The sequence below is a fragment of the Lampris incognitus genome, chromosome 9 (assembly GCF_029633865.1).
Source record: "Lampris incognitus isolate fLamInc1 chromosome 9, fLamInc1.hap2, whole genome shotgun sequence".
Lineage (NCBI taxonomy): Eukaryota > Metazoa > Chordata > Actinopteri > Lampriformes > Lampridae > Lampris > Lampris incognitus.
The window spans coordinates 5,924,276-5,944,349 of NC_079219.1; the positions used below are offsets into that span (position 1 = coordinate 5,924,276).

Here is a 20,074-nt window from a genome sequence, read left to right on the forward strand (position 1 = left end):
CAGCGTTTATGAGTGCCTGGATGCAGCACGTGAGACCTGCTGATAGAATGAAAATTCACACTGAAGTTAAACAGAACCTTAACGGACAAAAATGCCTCTCTCTTCATTATCGTGTTGATTTGTTTGCCCACATGGATCAAGGGACAGGAAACCGCGCTGCTTTGGGAAAGAAAACAAGCAACTTACTATGAAAATAACTACTACGACTACTACTACCTTGAGAATGTTGATGGAGAAGTATAGAGAAGGCCAGAAGGAGTGACATTGTGTCTATGGATTTAGAGAAAGCATACGACAGGGTGCCGAGAGAGGAGATGTGGTATTGTATGAGGAAGTCGGGAGTGGAAGAGAAGTATGTAGGAGTGGTGCAGGATATGTATGAGGGCAGTGTGACAGTGGTGAGGTGTGCGGTAGGAATGACAGATGGGTTCAAGGTGGAGGTGGAATTACATCAAGGATCGGCTCTCAGCCCTTTTTTAGTTTGCAATGGTGATGGACAGGTTGACGGACAACATCAGGCAGGAGTCTCCGTGGACAATGATGTTTGCAGATGACATTGTGATCTGTAGTGAGAGTAGGGTGCAGGTGGAGAAGAGCCTGGAGAGGTGGAGGTATGCACTGGAGAGAAGAGGAATGCAAGTCAGTAGGAGCAAGATAGAATAAATATACATGAATGAGAGGGAAGATAGCAGAATGGTGAGGATGCAAGGAGTGGAGGTGACAAAGGCATATGAGTTTAAATACTTGCCAAAATAACAGGGAGTGCAGAAGACAGGTGAAGAAGAGAGTGCAGGCAGGGTGGAGTGGGTGGACAAGTGTCAAGAGTGATTTGCGACAGAAGGATACCAGCATGAGTTCAAGGGAAGGTTTACAAGATGGTAGTGAGACCAGCTATGTTGTATGGTTTGGAGACAGTGGCACTGATGAAAAGACAGGAGGTGGAGCTGGAGGTGGCAGAGTTAAAGATGTTGAGACATTCACTGGGAGTAACAAAGAAGGACAGGATTAGGAACATCCACTTGGACAGTTTGGAGACAAAGCAAGAGAGATGAGATTAAGATGGTTTGGACATGTGTGGAGGAGAGATGCTGGGTATATTTGGAGAAGGATGCTGAATATGGAGCTGCCAGGGAAGAGGAGAAGAGGAAGACCAAAGAGGAGGTTTATGGATGTGGTGAGGGAGGACATGCAGGTGGCTGGTGTGACAGAGGAAGATGCAGAGGACAGGAAGAGATGGAAACAGATGATCCGCTGTGGCGCCCCCTAACGGGAGCAGCCAAAAGTAGTAGAAGTAGTAGAAGTAGTAGTAGTAATAGTAGTAGTAGTAGGAAGTTATGTGGCTTTTATAAACTTGTATTTTTTACATGACAGTGACTTTTAAAACACTAGAATAAAAGATGCAAATGCGTCTACCATCATGTATTATATATCCATGTAAGCAGGTTAACGTTAAAGCATCGTACCACATAAAAAGCGCAAACAGCTTTTGAAGGTGATGCTTAAATGGATACCACTTACATCTACCGGGACTATTTGGCCCACTGAAAAAAGATGTGAACACTTCGAACCTGTCATTGTCCCCAGAAATTTTCAAAAACAAACTGACACCCATGTGTGGCAAAAGTGAATCAATTTCAGGAGTTTGTGCACAATGATACAAGTATACCTGACAGCAGCCTGCAGAACAGGGCGGCGTTCAACGTCAAACGTTTAATCCCACCCACCATTTGATTTGATTTGGCAGGGTTAAATGTCATTTTGGGTGGGGTTAAACAGGTTTGGGGTTAGGGTTATTTTGGGATGGGTGAGTGGGCTTAAACATTTGATGCTGAACCCCACCCCATTCTGCAAGCTGCAGCCAGGTACTCCTCCAACGACGAGAACATATCGGCAATTGAACTGCTCAAACTCTTGAGGTGAAGAAAATCGCAAACCTTGTTCCTAACATGGACAGAGCTACGCCTTTTTCCACTTACTAACGCAAGCGGAGAGCATTCATTCTCGAAACTTTCATTTGTTACGACATACACCGGTCAATTATGCAGCAAAACATACTGATCCACCTCACCCTAATGTCCACCGAGCATGACATTCTTTGGGCTGTGGATTTTAAAGACAATCAAGGAGTTTGCAGCGAAGAAGACTAGAAGAAAGCTCTTCTGAAGGTAAGATGATATGATTTTTTGACCAGTTCTTTGCAGGTTTGAACAGCTCGTGTTGCTGCTACACACCCAATGCGTACTTTGCTGATAACCTAGCAAGGTGGCACAGTGGTTAGCACTGTTACATCACAGCAAGAAGATCCTGGGTTTGAACCCCAGGGTAGTCCAACCTCGAGGGTCATCCCAGGTCATCCTCTGTGCAGAGTTTGCATGTTCTCCCCGTGTCTGTGTGAGTTTCCTCCGGGTGCTCCGGTTTCCCCCCACAGTCCAAAGACATGTAGGTCAGGTGAAGCGGCCGTACTACATTGTCCCTAGGTATGAATGTGTCAGCCCTGTGATGGACTGGTAGCCTGTCCAGGGTGTCTCCCTGCCTGCTGCCCAATGACTGCTGGGGTAGGCTACAGCATCCTGCAACCCTAAGTAGGATAAGCGGCTTGGATAATGGATGGGTGGATGGTAAGGGTCACACTTCTGTCTGTGCCCCTGACCAAGGCAATGGGAAAAGGACTGGAGTTGGTCCCCAGGTGCAGCATGACGGCAGCAGCCCACTGCTCCTAGCTACACAGATCATAGCTAGGATGAGTTAATTTGCAGTAACTGAATTTCCACAAGGGGCTTAATAAAGAAAACTTAACTTAATGTTTTGTCTTAACTTATTGTGGTGGTATTGTCTTATTTTGGTGAGTTTCATATTATTTTCTGATAAGTTGGCACTTTATCTACTATTTATCCATTAATGCAGGGTGCTGAATACTGCCAAGTCTGCTCTTCCCATGCTGCCACTGTTATTATTTTTTATTTTTATGACCCTATTATTTGCGCCATCGCTGTAATTGTATAGGGCCATAGCCGCAGGGCCTAAAGTTATGTTACGCTGCCTATGATAACTGGCCACATTTTTCAACAACAGTCAACAAGGATAACATAAACAGATCAGGAAAAACATCCATCCATCCATTATCCAAACCGCTTATCCTGCTCTCAGTGTCATGGGGATGCTGGAGTCTATCCCAGCAGTCACTGGGCGGCAGACACCCTGGACAGGCTGCCAGGCCATCACAGGGCGGAGACACACACACACACACATTCACACCTAGGGACAATGAAAAACATGTTAGGTCAAAAAGGAGTCAATGGCAGCTTCGCCAACAAAACAACAGGAAAGTGGTGGGACTCGATCATGTGTGTGAAGCCACACTTCACCACTGTAACGACCAACTTATCCCTGTGCTCACTAAAATCTTGTTTTTCTTCCTTAGATGATCCCCCATTTTCTCCCCAACTGTATCCGGCCTATTACCCCACTCTTCCAAGCCGGCCCGGTCGCTGCTCCACACCCTCTGCTGATCCGGGGAGGGCCGCAGACTACCACCCGCCTCCTCCCATACATGTGGAGTCACCAGCCGTTTCTTTTCACCTGACAGTGAGGAGTTTCACCAGGGGGACGTAGCACGTGGGAGGATCACACCATTCCCCCTGAAAAGGCGCCCCGACCGACCAGAGGCGGCACTAGTGCAACGACCAGGACACATACCCACATCCGGCTTACCACCTGCAGACACGGCCAATTGTGTCTGTACGGACGCCCGACCAAGCCGGAAGTAACACGGGGATTCGAACCGGCGATCCCCGTGTTGGTAGGCAACAGAATAGACCCAGATGCCCATGCTCACGACAATCTGTAATTGGACTCTCGCAGTAGCCAAGGTAACTACACGTCAAATCGGCAGTGATTATTCCACTGCCCAAGAAAAAACATTAACCACTTTAATGAGCACAGACCAGTCGATCTCACCTTGTTTATCATGCAAGTACCTGAGAGGCTGGTAACTACAATCCGTGTGGTGTTGCTCTTGACCCTCACCACTTTGCTCACATGGTAAACAGATCTATGGATGATGCTATGTCCTTGTGCTTGCATTCAATTTTTTAACACCTTGATGTCAGTTTTTCTTACGGTGGAGTTCTTTTTATTGATTTCAGCTCAGCTTTACCATTGTGCCTTTTGACTTACTCAGGGCACTACAGGATCTCTGCGTTCATCACTTATCACGTCACTGGATCCTGGACTTTTTGTGTGACAGGAAGCGGGTTGTCAAAATTGGCGACAGCTTCTCAAGACTCAACAGCGGTGCTCCTCGGAGATGTCCTTTATCACACAAAGCACTGTAACTCAAACTCGGAGGTAAGCTCTGAAAATATGCAAACGCCATGACAGTGGGCTTGATTAACGGCAGCGATGAATCAGCCTACCAGGAGGATGTGGCGGAGTTGATAAAGTGGTGTGATGTACATCACCTCAAACTCAATGTCTCAAAAACTAAGGAGACGAGATTAGACTTCAGAAAATAAATACAAAGACCATCGACCACTCTCTACTGAAAGACAGGAAGTGGAGTGGGTCAGCCGCCTTTGCTTCATTGGGACAACCAGTCAGGACAGTCTGAACTAGGACTTTAGTACCCACTTAGGGATCAGTAAGCTCACCAGAGACCACTTTCTCAGACACCTGAAAAAGCTGGGGTTTTTTTTTCTCCTCCTCACCTTTTCTCCCCAAATGTATATGGCCAATTACCTCCCCTCTGCTGATCCAGGGAGGGCTGTGGACTACTACACGTCTCCTCCCATACATGTGGAGTAGCCAGGCGCTTCTTTTCACCTGACAGTGAGGAGTTTCACCAGGGGGATGTAGCGTGTGGCAGGATCACGCCATTCCCCCCAGTCCCCCCCCCGAACAGGCGTCCCAACTGACAAGAGGAGGCGCTAGTGCAGCGACCAGGACACATACCCAAATCCAGCTCCCACCCACAGACACAACCAATTGTGTCTGTAGGGATGCCCAACTAAGCCAGAGGAAACAAGGGGGTTCGATCTGGCGATCCCCGTGTTGGTAGGCAACGGAATAGACCACCACGTGACCTGGACGCCTGCACCTCAAAAAAGTTTGATATCAGATGTGACACAATGACCCGTCTTTATAGAGGCGTGATTGAGCTGTGCTCACTCTCTTACTTGTTTAGTACGGAAACAGTACCAGCTGGCAAGGCTGGTACACACAAGGCTGGTTCACACAAGCCTAGTACAAACAAGACTGGTTCACACAAGCCTAGTACAAACAAGACTGGTACACACAAGGCTGGTACACACAAGCCTAGTACAAACAAGACTGGTTCACACAAGCCTAGTACAAACAAGACTGGTTCACACAAGCCTAGTACAAACAAGACTGGTTCACACAAGGCTGGTACACACAAGCCTAGTACAAACAAGACTGGTTCACACAAGCCTAGTACAAACAAGGCTGGTTCACACAAGGCTGGTACACACAAGCCTAGTACAAACAAGGCTGGTTCACACAAGGCTGGTACACACAAGCCTAGTACAAACAAGACTGGTTCACACAAGGCTGGTACACACAAGCCTAGTACAAACAAGACTGGTTCACACAAGGCTGGTACACACAAGCCTAGTACAAACAAGACTGGTTCACACAAGGCTGGTACACACAAGGCTGGTACACACAAGCCTAGTACAAACAAGACTGGTTCACACAAGCCTAGTACAAACAAGACTGGTTCACACAAGGCTGGTACACACAAGCCTAGTACAAACAAGACTGGTTCACACAAGGCTGGTACACACAAGCCTAGTACAAACAAGACTGGTTCACACAAGGCTGGTACACACAAGCCTAGTAAAAACAAGACTGGTTCACACAAGCCTAGTACAAACAAGGCTGGTTCACACAAGGCTGGTACACACAAGCCTAGTACAAACAAGACTGGTTCACACAAGGCTGGTACACACAAGCCTAGTACAAACAAGGCTGGTTCACACAAGGCTGGTACACACAAGCCTAGTACAAACAAGGCTGGTAAACACAAGGCTGGTACACACAAGCCTAGTACAAACAAGGCTGGTTCACACAAGCCTAGTACAAACAAGGCTGGTTCACACAAGGCTGGTACACACAAGGCTGGTACACACAAGGCTGGTACACACAAGCCTAGCACAAACAAGCCTGGTACACACAAGGCTGGTTCACACAAGCCTAGTACAAACAAGGCTGGTTCACACAAGGCTGGTACACACAAGGCTGGTACACACAAGCCTAGTACAAACAAGGCTGGTTCACACAAGGCTGGTACACACAAGCCTAGCACAAACAAGCCTGGTACACACAAGGCTGGTTCACACAAGGCTGGTACACACAAGGCTGGTACACACAAGGCTGGTACACACAAGGCTGGTTCACACAAGGCTGGTACACACAAGCCTAGTACAAACAAGCCTAGTACAAACAAGGCTGGTTCACACAAGGCTGGTACACACAAGGCTGGTTCACACAAGCCTAGTACAAACAAGGCTGGTTCACACAAGGCTGGTACACACAAGGCTGGTACACACAAGCCTAGTACAAACAAGGCTGGTTCACACAAGGCTGGTACACACAAGCCTAGCACAAACAAGCCTGGTACACACAAGGCTGGTTCACACAAGGCTGGTACACACAAGGCTGGTACACACAAGGCTGGTACACACAAAGCTGGTACACACAAGCCTGCTACACACAACACGTAGAACAGCACAGCAACAGTCTCCTTTCAACCTCCACACCAGACCACAACCACTCGGGAACAAAAGCAAAGACAATATGCTCTGACTCGTCACATCCTGCTCACTCTCTCTGCCCTTCAGGAAGGAGCTACCTACCCACAAGGCACCAGGCATTTCATCTCTGTGATGTAAATGCACGTGCCCTTTATGTGAAGTGTTGGTATCATTTCAACTCCTATGTTTCTGTTTTGTGTAATTATCCATCCATCCATCCATCCATTATCTGAACTGCTTATCCTGCTCTCAGGGTCATGGGGATGCTGGAGCCTATCCCAGCAGTTGTAGGGCAGCAGGCGGGGGAGACACCCTGGACAGACCACCAGGTCATCACACAGGGCCCACACACACACACACACACACACATTCACACTTAGGGACAATGTAGTACAGCTGATTCATCTGACCTACATGTCTTTGGACTGTGGGAGGAAACCGGAGCACCCGGAAGAAACCCACACAGACACGGGGAGAACATGCAAACTCCACACACCCTGCCACCCTGTAAATAAATCTTTAGAACTGCCACCGTCCCCTACGCTGAAAGCAGGCCTGTTACCCCTACATTTAACCATGAGGGGCTCTTATTTTGGCTTTTCGTCATGTGTGCTTGTTCCATGCCTGTCTTCTGCTGCAGCCATGGGACAGACAGTCATACTCTTCCTTCACGGCTTTATGTGTAACAGGGAGGAGTGGGAGAAGACACAAGTGATTCAATATGAGACACATCTGCAGAAATACAGTTTGAGTCAGACAGCAAATCACAAATGAAAGTGGTTGGAATATGATGTGGAAAAAATATGGTTTTGTGTCTTTTTCGCTGCAAAAGACTACAGAGAAGCAATCACATCCAAATCAGATATGCAGAAAGTGCCTATTTGGGCGAGCAGTCTGAACACAGCCTAGAGATGTTGTTTCCACCAATGTCTACCGGGTAAACCGTGAGATAAGTGGATGTTTGCACAGTTCTGTTTTTGTGGGCAACTTCCTTCACAAAACTCAACCACTCAATCAAGTAATCCTAAAAATAATCCTCGCCACACTTTCAGGCAGCGATCAGTAGATGCTGCCAAGATGAATAAACTGGCACAGATGCTGATTTTTACCAGCCAACCGGATGAGCAGAAAGTGGGCTTTTATCAGGGAACGGTGACAACGACGGCCGGCGATGTGGCTCACCTCCCCAGGTTGATAACTCCTCGTGGGATTCCTGTTGGCGTGTTGAAAGCAGGCAGCAGCTTCTCGCCCAGCTCCACTACTTTCCTCTTGAACATCTTGAAGAGAAACAAAGAGAGAGAAAGAGAAATGGACAGAGCAGAGTTAATGGCGTACATTACACACAGCGTGCACTGGAATAGGTAAGTGGTCAGTTTACATACGCCCACCCACTCACACAAACATACATACACCACAAGCTGCCCCTTCAGCCTCATCATGCTCAGCAACATATCACAGCGGCAGTCGACATATGGGGAAATCAGAAGGGCTGAGCCTCGCACCGCTTTCCCCTCAGAGAGGCTTTCCCCTCAGAGGCTAATTACATGAAGCATCAGAACACTGCGCACAACGCAGCAGCGCAAGGACTAACAGCACTCTCTTTTTTGGGGGGGTATTTTTCCACCATTTTCTCCCCAATTGTACCTGGCCAATTAGCCTATTTTTCAAGCCGTCCCGGTCTCTGCTCCACCCCCTCTGCCGATCCGGGGAGGGCTGCACACTACCACATGTCTCCTTCCATACATGTGGAGTCACCAGCTCCTTCTTTTCACCTGACAGTGAGGAGTTTCACCAGGAGGAGGTAGCATGTACGAGGATCACGCCGTTCCCCCCAGTTCCCCCTCCCTCCCCCCCAAACAGGCGCCCCGACCAACCAGAGGAGGCGCTAGTGCAGCAACCAGGACATACACCCACATCCGGCTTCCCTCCCGCAGACACGGCCGATCGTGTCTGTAGGGACGCCCGACCAAACCGGAAGTAACACAGGGATTCAGACTGGCGATCCCCGTGTTGGTAGGCAACAGAATAGACCGCCACGCCACCCGGACCCCCAACGGATTAACAGCAATGTCTTTGATGTAATCTACACCAGCTCATTTAAAAGCCCAATTCCTTTACTTCTCCACTGGCCGACCTCCTTCTGGCCCAGGCTGGCGGAATGGGGAATGCATCATTTCCAAGCCGAACCATCAACCAGCATGATTTTTTTTCTATAATTTTATTTAAGATTTTTCCATTTTTCGCCCAATTTAGTGACCAATCGCTCCCTATTTTACTTCAAACACCCACCCTCGTACTGCATGCGTTCGCCAACTGCATCTCTCTGGCCGGCAGTCTCGAAGGAGACGCCTCGCCACTTCTGTGACAAGGCGAATCCAGGCCGAACCACTACTTTCCCCCCCCCCACACACAGAAACGCATTCATGACGAACACAAGCCGACTCCACCCCCCTCCCGAAGACAGCGTTACCAGTTATTGCTGCTTCATCGAGTCTGGCCATAGTCGGATCTGACGAGACCAAGGCACAAACCCCGGTCCCCAGCAGGCAACTGCATCGACACAAAGCCGATGCCTAGACTGCTACACCACCGCGGACCCACATGATTCTGATATACTTTCATGATCCCTGTAAGGAGATTACACTCTGCATGTAACCCATCCTAGCTGTGTAGCTAGCAGCAGGGGGCAGCCGTCATGCAGCACCCAGGAACCAACTCCAATTGGTCTTGCCCTGCCTCGGTCAGGGGCACAGACAGCAGTATTAACCCTAACATGCATGTCTTTCTGATGGTGGAGGAAACCGGAGCACCCGGAGGAAACCCACACAGACACAGGGAAAACATGCAAACTCCACACAGACGACGACCTGGGACGACCCCCAAGATTGGACAACCCCAGGGTTCAAACCCAGGACCTTCTTGCTGTGAGGCGACACCACTAACCACTGCAACTCCGTGCAGCCCCTTTTTTTGGGGGGGGGGGGGATTTTGATATACTTTAAAAAGTATACCTCTGTGAGGAGTGCCTCCCGGACTCAGAGGAAAAAGACGACGAGTTGGGTAAAAAATGACAATACTGAAAAAGAGATAGAGAAGTAGAGACTGGAGAAAAAGACGTCTGGAGAGACATTAAGAGCAGACAGAGTACGGGGAGGAGGTGACGCAAGCTTGGTGTGAGAGACAGAAAGCCTTGGAGACACGAGATAGACGACAGAATAGAAAGTGACAGAGGAGACTGAGACCAAGTACTGGAAAAGGAATGAGACAGTCTAGGAGAGACAGACACAGATCATGAACAGGAGAGAGGGGTGATTGTGATGCTTGAGAGTTTGACTCAGCAAGCAGACTAAGAAACAGGAAGAGAAGGTGCTGCGAGATAAATACATGCCAGATAGAGAGAGACAGACAGACAGAGAGAGAGCGACAGAGAGAGAGAGAGAGAGACAGAGAGAGCGACAGAGAGAGAGACAGAGAGAGTAAGAGACAGAGAGAGACAGAAAAAGACATACAGAGACAGAGAGAGAGGCCTCCAGCATCAACTAGCAACATTAATATCAGTAGTCTTGTTAGGACTGTCCTGAGTTATCTTTACTCTTGGTTTGAATAAAGCAGTAAAACAAGAAGGTGGATCATGGTGTGTGACATGGTATGTCTTGGTGGATCATGGTGTGTCATTATGAGTGACATGGTATGTCTTGGTGGATCACGGTGTGTCATTATGAGTGACATGGTATGTCTTGGTGGATCATGGTGTGTGACATGGTATGTCTTGGTAGATCATGGTGTGTGACATGGTATGTCTTGGTAGATCATGGTGTGTGACATGGTATGTCTTGGTGGATCATGGTGTGTGACATGGTATGTCTTGGTAGATCATGGTGTGTGACATGGTATGTCTTGGTGGATCATGGTGTGTGACATGGTATGTCTTGGTAGATCATGGTGTGTGACATGGTATGTCTTGGTAGATCATGGTGTGTGACATGGTATGTCTTGGTGGATCATGGTGTGTCATTGTGTGTCTTGGTGTGTGACATGGTATGTCTTGGTGGATCATGGTGTGTCGCAATGTGTGTTGCTGTGTCATGCATGGTGTAGTGGTGTACCATGCGGTGTCTTTTTTTTTTTTGGCTCTTTTTCTCCTTAATTGCATCCAGCCCATGGACCTATCCCTCAGTCCCACCCCCCTTAGTTACTGTTGCTAACTGGGACAAGCTACCCGAGCTGACTAAAGAGTTACAATGGCAGCTATTGGTGTCAAAACTATATCCCAAGAGGCTATGCGTAACGTCTGGAGACAGAAGGACCTGATTTCATCTAGAAGCCATCAAAAAGGACTTCACTATGCTATGGAGGAATATGCACAACATTTAAAACTAGATATGGGGAGTGACAAGCTTAAATTGGAGGCGAGAGTTTACAGATCACAATGCAAGAGGGAAAAGCCTCGTCTCACGGCCATCACCACTGCAGGTAGCATCATCCAGGACCAGCACTGTTCGTGCACCGCAAGGTAAGATCAATTAATTTACCTTTCTAGTTTTACTTTGGGAAATGGGATAACATATACCCCACTGCCTACCCTCTCAGGATATCTCGTATCAGTGTTGCATGTACCCCATGCACATCGTTTCACCATTTTTGTTCAACTTACATCCATAAAACATCAGAAAAACCACGACTTCTCATGCAACTCGGATGCTGCTTAACGGAGTCGTTAGTTCTACATGTCCGACTCAGCTCCCGTGTACATTTGGTACTACACTGCCTTTGGCTCATCTGCGTTCGAGGGGCAGGACTGAGCGATAGGTCCATTACCCCACTCTTCCGAGCCGTCTCGGTCGCTGCTCCACCCCCTCTGCTGATCCGGGGAGGGCTTCAGACTACCACACATCTCCTCCCATACATGTGGAGTCACCAGCCGCTTCTTTTCACCCGACAGTGAGGAGATTCACCAGGGGGACATAGCACGTGGGAGGATCACGCTATTCCCCCCAGTTCCCCCTCCCCCCCATACAGGTGCCCCGGCCGACCAGAGGAGGCGCTAGTGCAGTGACCAGGACATATACCCACATCTGGCTTCCCACCCGCAGACACGGTCAATTGTGTCTGTAGGGACGCCCGACCGAGCCGGAGGTAACACGGGGATTCGAACCAGCGATCCCCGTGCTGGCAGGCAACAGAATAGACCGCCGCGCCACCCGGACAACTCCGAATCATGCGGCGTCTTGGCAAGTCTGAAATGTAGTACGTCATTGGGGTTGTGTATATATAAATAAATTAGGGATGCAGTGGAACAGTGGGCTCATGGTTCAGTATGTATCACGGTTTTTGGGCCATGGTAATGGTACGGTTTTGGTATCTTTATATTTTAAAATAAAATAAAAGCACATTACCCTTTAACCAATGACGTCTTTATTTTGCCTACAGACAAATAAAACTTTCCATTCAGAAAAACGGCAGCATGACTGTCTAGGCCGGGTTTCTGTCTCTACTGTGTGAAGTCAAGGGGAGAAAAAACATCAAAATTAAAAGTGCTTCTTGGGCATCCGGGTAGCGTGGCGGTCTATTCCATTGCCTACCAACATGGGGATCGCTGGTTTGAATCCCCGTGTTACCTTCGGCTTGGTCGGCCATCCCTACAGACACAATTGGCCATGTCTGCAGGTGGGAAGCCAGATGTGGGTATGTGTCCTGGTTGCTACACTAGCGCTGCCTCTGGTCGGTCAGGGGGAGAGGGAACTGGGCTGAATCACGTTATCGTCCCACGTACGTCCCCCTGGTGAAACCCCTCACTGTCAGGTGAAAAGAGGCAGCCGGTGACTCCACATGTATCGGTAGAGGCATGTGGTAGTCTGCAGCCCTCCCCGGATCAGCAGAGGGGGTGAAGCAGCAACCAGGACGGCTCGGAAGAGCGGGGTGATTGGCCAGGTACAATTGGGGAGAAAAAGGGAAAGAGAGAAAAAAGTTCTTCTTATCTTTGACAACCTGTAGGTGTTTTGCCTTTTACATTTTCAATAAAAAGGTCCATGTTTGTATAAGCGATATTAAAAGTAAAAAAGTGCAGGAAGTGCACCATCAGGCTGAGACAGCCTCTGTTTTATGTTGAGGCTGAAGATAGGGTGTCTGTGTCAATTCATTTTCAATTTCTCTCTGTGATGTTTCATACACTGTGATGGCGAGGCGGCCTGTCCAGGGTGTCTCCCCGCCTGCTGCCCAATGACTGCTGGGATAGGCTCCAGCATCCCCGCCACCCCGACTGGGATAAGCGGCTTGGACAATGAGTGAATTAATCTTTCATATAGTTCGGTAATTACTTTGCCGGTGAAATGTGTGAGGGACGGGACATTATAACACGGTTATTTATTTATTTGCTTTTTCAGGCGATGAAACCCAGAGTCAGTAACCACAGGAAACAGCTGCAACTCTTGGGCTGTGAACACTCCCACTGCTTTTGTTATTTCTTTGCATTTCTGAATTTATCGCTCATTGTTGTTGGAGGGCAGCGGCGAGAGATTGTTGTGTTCTTGCTAACGAGTGCACTGTCCTTGCTCCACCTGAAAGGGCTCCAGCCGGGTGACGGCAACATAAATGACACATCATGTTAGATGTGTTTGCACTCGAGTAAACCAAAGTGGTGAAGCAACTACATTAAATAAGACTTTTATTGCTGCAACGCTTGCAGACTGTACTTTGTTGACAGTCATCTTACCCACATCATCGTTTTGAACACCGAATACAAAATGTTCCCACATAAGGGACCCCCCCCCCTTTTCTCCTCAATATTGTATCCGGCCAATTACCCCACTCTTCCCAGCCATCCCGGTCTCTGCTCCACCCCCCCTCTGCTGATCCGAGGAGGGCTGCAGACTACCACATGCCTCCTCCCATACATGTGGAGTCCCCAGCCGCTTCTTTTCACCTGACAGTGAGGAGTTTCAACAGGGGCATGAAACACGTGGGAGGATCACGCTATTCCCCCCAGTTACCCCCCCCCCCCCCCGAATAGACGTCCCGACCGACCAGAGGAGGCGCTACTGCAGCAACCATGACACCTACCCACATCCAGCTTCCCACCCGCAGACACGGCGAATTGTTTCTGTAGGGACACCCAACCAAGCCGGAGTAACACGGGAATTTGAACTGGCGATCCCTGTATTGGTAGGCAACGGAATAGACCACCACGCTACCCACAGGCCCTTCACAGTGCATTTTAAAGAAAGCGGTGCCTCTTCAAGTTTGCTTTCTTATCTTGCTGGCGCTCACCACTGTCCCGGTGGAGCTGACAGAATATTTATGTGGTTTCCCCGCTCTTCTCCAGCCCGTATTTGCATACGAAGCGCTGACAGGCTCCAGGGGAATTCTGACAGCCTCCAGACTTCTTCTGTGGATCTGAATGTACAATGTGCATGTAATGTAGTCTGCACTGCAATAAGCAAGTTTTAGCAATTACAGGAAAATGGTAGGTATATCGTAATACTGTAGTTCACGTGTGCGAATTGAACCGTAGGGGGCGTACCAAACAAACAGGTCAACGACATACCGATATACATAGGTGTGTGTACTCACACACAACTCACAAATGCCTAAGCATGTACATTTTTTTTTCCCAAACAGAAACTTGCATGCTCAGGAAGTGGCACAAGAAGCAATTTTACCACAAAGTCATTTTCAAAACCTCAACTACCTATGAGCCACTGACGCATGTGTTCAAACGACTCCTAGGGGATGTTTGCAACCTCACAAAGGCACTATAGGCACCACAAACATCACTACCACAATGACCACGGACTGCGTAATAAATACAAAAGAATTGGAAATGATGACAGGTAATTTTTCAAATCACATTTCCAAATTATCTGTCTTAATGCTTGCTCGATAATCCAGGTAAGGAAATGCCAGTAAGTTGAATCGGTTCATCTGGACATAACGCGTAGGGAGAAATGTTTCATCACTCATCTAAGTGACTTCGTCAGTCTCAGCTGACTGCAGGTAACCCACCCTTATAAACAGCACAGCTGCATAACGACCGAATCCAGCACAGTTGTGTCACAACCAAATCCAGCGATCACTTTCATATATAAATTGCCGTGACTATTAATTACAGTTACAATGGCCATGTGTACTATTCACAGAGGATTTGGGAATAGCTGAAATAACAGCATTGTGAGATGGTGACAGATGTACTCTTAGGCCCCCTCGGTTCAGCGATGGCCTCTTTGACTCCCCATTCAAACCAGTGATCCTCCCTATCAAAGATGTGCACCTCCTCATCCTTGAAAGAGTGGACACTGGCCTGTAGATGGGTGTAGACCAGGGGTGAGCAGTCTTATCCAAAAAGGGTCAGGGTGGCTGAAGGTTTTTGTTTCAACCAAGCAGTTACACACCTGATCCCACTAATCAACCAGTAGAGTCTTTGCTGAGGAACTTGATTAGGAGACACAGGTATGTAACTGTTTGGTTGGAACAAAAACCTTCACCCACACTGGCCCTTTCTGGATGTGGAGTCCTGGCCTGACAAGTTAGCTTTTCTGTGTTGTACCATCCTCTTCACCAGAGTCTGTTGGGTTTCTCTGATGTACATTCATGGCAACCCCCCCAGCACTTAACAGCATACGCTGTATTGCTCTGTTTGTGCCAGGGGACCCAATCCTTGGGTTGATCCATTTTTCGCAGTGAGTTTTGGAGATGGAAAGCCACCAAGATGCAGTGTTTGGACCATGTCTTGGTTGCTTTCAAACCCCAAAGCAATGCATCTTGGTTGCATAAATTCTTTTAAAAGGCAATTCGAAATGCCCAAAGTTTCAAAACTCTTGCCACGACACTTGCTCCCAAACACCAGAAAGCTGTCAGTTACCATCTTGACTGTAGCTCATTTTTCAGACCAGCAGTTGAGATGACAAAAGTTACCCCAGTTTGGCTGGCCTGTTTCCCTTCAGAAACTGGTCAGACTGCTCACAGAGTAATTGCTCAATACATTACAAAGTCAGGGTCAGTTCTTCATGCATAATCTGTTTGTGTAGATGGACTCAAGTGTCATCCAGGCATGATACTCTCTCTCTACTGGCTCATGCTCAGGTCTCCCTGAATGTGCCCAGATTGAAAAGATTGTGACAGCTAACATAGAAATGCTGTTTGTCTGCCACAAACTGACAGTATGGTACTGTGAGTGTTTGAGATCTTATCACCTTCTCTGAAGTGATGTCCCCACTATGTGTGTGGTTAAGATGTCAGAGTTGAATGATGTCTTCCCCTTATCAGCATACAGGGTACAAGTAGAGCATACAGGTACAAGGACAGCATACAGGGTACAAGTAGAACTGATGGCAACACTGAGACGCTATCTTATTTGCTAAATACCAATCATATTTTCCCCAGATGGCTGTGCAACAGAAATTAACCATGAGGGTTATTGTCTCTTGGGACATATAAGAAAGATGACGATGACAAACACTTGAAGGTTTGATTGGCTGACTCAAAGGCTCACACCAAACAAACTACAGCTTTGCCTTACAATACCAAGATCCTGAATTTAACAACAAACTGTGTAACCTTAGATCTCTCCAAGCTCCCAGAGAAGCCAACCGTCAAAATCATCCCTATGATTGAGCTTGTACCCAATCACTGCACGAACTGAATTAGGTACTGGCACAAGCAGCCAGGCAGATACCGAGATCCTGTCCAACTCCTCTCTGGACTGAAGGTTTCAGTGGCCAGAAGTATGACATTCCCACATTTTTTTTGTTGCTGTTGAGTACAGTTTTGACTATGTTGTTGATAAAGATGCTGAGTATCTTTTGTTTGTGTTCCACTTCCAGTGTGGGAAGATGGCTGCGCAAGTTCGCGTTTGCAGCGGCCTTACCCAGTGCCATCCATGTAGTGTCTTTGTCCACGTCTAAGTTTTGTCTTCGTTTGACGGCTAGGACAGCTGGCATTGGGAGCGGGGGGCAGGCTAAGCTAACTGCTAGCCCATGCAGACCGGCAGTTCCAATAACACCGAGGGCAGTCTGGCGATGGCCTCACCTGGCATTGTCTGTGGTGTTTTTCATGTCGTCGTGAGGAGTGCAAGGAGGTGTGTTGAGGGTGTCTGGCTGGGAGAGCTGGCGCTGGATTGGCTGGGAGAACTTGGTCTGCTTTGTTTGATGGGCCTGGGGACCACGGACCCTACCTGGAGCTGCGCCCAAGGAGGAAACGCCGAGGGCAGTCTGACAGGATGAGTAAGCGGGGCAGGCTAAGCTAACTGCTAACCCACGCAGACCGGCGTTTCCGACAGTCATCCTGGCTAGTGTTCGTTCCCTTGGACAGTGATTTTTTGTATAGTTTGGATATATGTGTTACTTTGGGTATGTGTGTTAGTTTGGGTACGTGTGTTCTCGTAGTTGTTGGATGTGTTTTTGTCTTTGTGTTGTACTGCTGTGGGCTGGGGGAAACGGCATTTCGTTTCATTCCATGTACACAAGTGCATGAAGTGAAATGACAAATGAAGTGTTCCTGTATAGACTTTGTCAAGGCAATGTGTTGTATTTCAGGGATGAAACCTATCTCAAAGTGACAGAAGAGCTGAAACATGATATCCTTGACAAACTGGCTAAGACCATGGATGCATTTAAAACATACCTAACAAAGGAATATTTTGAAGCCGTTTCAAAAGCCTTATTAAAAACACACCCGTGTCTTCAAGTATCAGGGTCATCATCTAGCTGGAATGGACGGAAGAACAGCGTGACCTTCCAGATGTGTAATTATAGAAACAAAATGTGCCACCTGGGTCGACTTGATGTCACCGTCAACGGTGGTAAACACGGAAGGTACATTACAAATGGCGACTCTTCCAACAAAGACACATGAAGCTAAGGAAAGAGGAAATAAACTTCCTACCTAAATAACCAGAGAGGACGATGACTGCAACCAAACGGATCCCTCGTTAAGAGGAGACTGACATGACGTTTGCTCTTCGGAGAAAAGAAGCCGTCAAAGACAAGCCTGCCATCAGCCAGATGACAAGCTCTTTTCACAGAGCCAGGTTTTTATGACCGTCTTCAGTATTTACAAAAAAAAAAAGAAGAACTTTATGGCCTTATGTGTTCTACATGTAATGTTGAATAAAATTTTAAGTAGAGATTTTTGTTTTCATTTTTTGCTGTTAGTTTTTATTGTTATATAATGTTGTAATTGTAGTTATTAACTAATTAAAATATATCATACTTATATAAACTTAGCAGAAAAAGTAAGGAAATGTGTGTTTGGTACATTATGTCTTTGGTGTAACGATGCTTCTTGGCAGTAAATCTTATATCAGGCAGCCGATTGTCAGCACCTGGGGTAGCAGAAGCTCAAAACAAGAGTCAATAGCAACAGCAAAATAAGCTGTGTGGCATTGGCAGAGAAGAGTTGGCAAATTTTTCATGGATGAAACCCACATACTCAGCTCTGCTGCTCATCCCACAAATGCATGTTCCTTACAAATGTGGCCTCGTTTAAAAGGCAAATAAACAGGCTTTCCAACGGTATAAGATTTATTGCCAAGAAGCATTGGACAAACATGTACACATGTTTGTCCAAGAGAAAACGAGTGTAGAGTTACACAAACTCACACATTAACTCTGAGTATCTACAGTACACAGCTAAAGCTGTGGCCGACAGGACAGTGAGTAGACTGTGTGTGTGTGCGTGTGTGTTTATCAGACTGTCTCCAATCTGCCAGCCCTCTCTCTTATCAAAGGCATGACTAATGACCCTCTGCCTGGTCTCATCACTCATCAGTCCTTTTGGCTGCCACCATGGATCATGCAACCCAGAAGCTTATAAGCATAAACACACAAACACACACACACAGCTCAAAGGCAAAGTAATGTGCGAGTGAACACACACACAAACACACACACACCATTCAAATTAAAAAGCCAGATTCACAGCGTCCAGGTGGCGTGGCGGTAGGTTCCATTGCCTACCAACATGGGGATCACCGGTTCGAGTACCCGTGTTACCTCCGGCTTGGTCGGGCGTCCCTACAGATACAATTGGCCGTGTCTGCAAGTGGGAAGCCGGATGTAGGTATGTGTCCTCATCACTGCACTAGCGCCTCCTCTGGTCGGTCGGGGTGCCAGTTCGGTGGGGGAGGGGGAACTGGGGGGAATAGTGTTATCCGCCCATGCGCTACGTCCCCCAGGTGAAACTCCTCACCGTCAGGTGAAAAGAAGCAGCTGGTGACCCCACAGTATCAGAGGAGGCATGTGGTAGTCTGCAGCCCTCCCCGGATCAGCAGAAGAGTGGGGTAATTGGCTGGATACAAACAGGAGAAAAAGGGAACCCCCCCCCCAAACAAAACCCAGAGATTCATGCATGTGCGTAGCACAATAAAACATGTAAACAATGACTATTCTGCAGCTCTTCTGTTGCCTTGCTCACCAGTTACTTGTCTTTTAATGACAGTGGAAGCCGTTTGGCTGGCAGCCGGTTCATGATGTCTCACACAGCAGCATGAGTTAAACCGCAGGCCTTACTCATAAATCCAACTTCACGCTTTTCGACTGCAGCCCACTCCTTTAGAGTCAGTCTGAGACTCCTCAGCCACGCGAGGGGTCTTCTTGGAGAGCCGCTGTAAAGTTTCTCCAGTTGTGCACGCCGTCTGCCCTTCCAGCGTAGATCACACAGGCCTGCGTGCGAGCCGCCGCCGGATCTCGAGATTGCGCGTGTCCGTCACCTTTTGCGTTCCCCACCCCACACCCGGGAAGGATGACAGGGGTAGAAAAAGGGTAACAAGCCACGGATAGCACCATTGATCAGCCGTGACGGGAGACAGCTAACTTTCAGCCCTTTCACTAGGGATTCCCTGCCGCCTCACGGATCGGAGACTGGCTCTGAATGGTTTTTTTCTATCAGTTCTTAACCACTGGAGACGTGTAGCTGGCATGAAGTCATCTCTCTGACAAATACCATCAGGGTGCGGTGAAGGGAGATCTCACTGAAGTTCTCTATGGCCTGCCCGTTTCAGTTACCGGTCAAACTTCTCAATCCGTCCTTCACGGAACCGGGGAAATGCAGCTGGGGGAGCGTCCGAGTATGAATGTATTTCAGGTCTTTATAGTTTGAAAGGATTTTTACAATCTGTGCTGTGGCTTATCTTGTAACATTTACCAGGTTATTTGTAGAGGCAATCTATCAAAGTCACACCCAGATCTCTAGAAAAAGGGTGGCAAAAGAAGAAGGTACATTTTTGCACATCATCCCATCTCACATGCCTCACCCACGTCAGAGGAAACCGCTTTTCTGTACAAACACAAGCCAAGGAAAGACGAGGC

General features: G+C 47.9%; 1 protein-coding gene across 2 annotated transcripts in view; it reads right to left on the reverse strand.

Moving 5' to 3' along the window:
• Positions 1 to 20,074, reverse strand: part of LOC130117826 (mannosyl-oligosaccharide 1,2-alpha-mannosidase IC) — a 397,190-nt gene that overhangs the window by 40,284 nt on the left and 336,832 nt on the right. For both annotated transcript variants that reach the window (XM_056286069.1, XM_056286071.1), the window contains exon 5: positions 7,956 to 8,050. In XM_056286069.1, the coding sequence (XP_056142044.1) occupies positions 7,956 to 8,050 (95 nt within the window). The remainder of the gene's footprint in view (positions 1 to 7,955; positions 8,051 to 20,074) is intronic.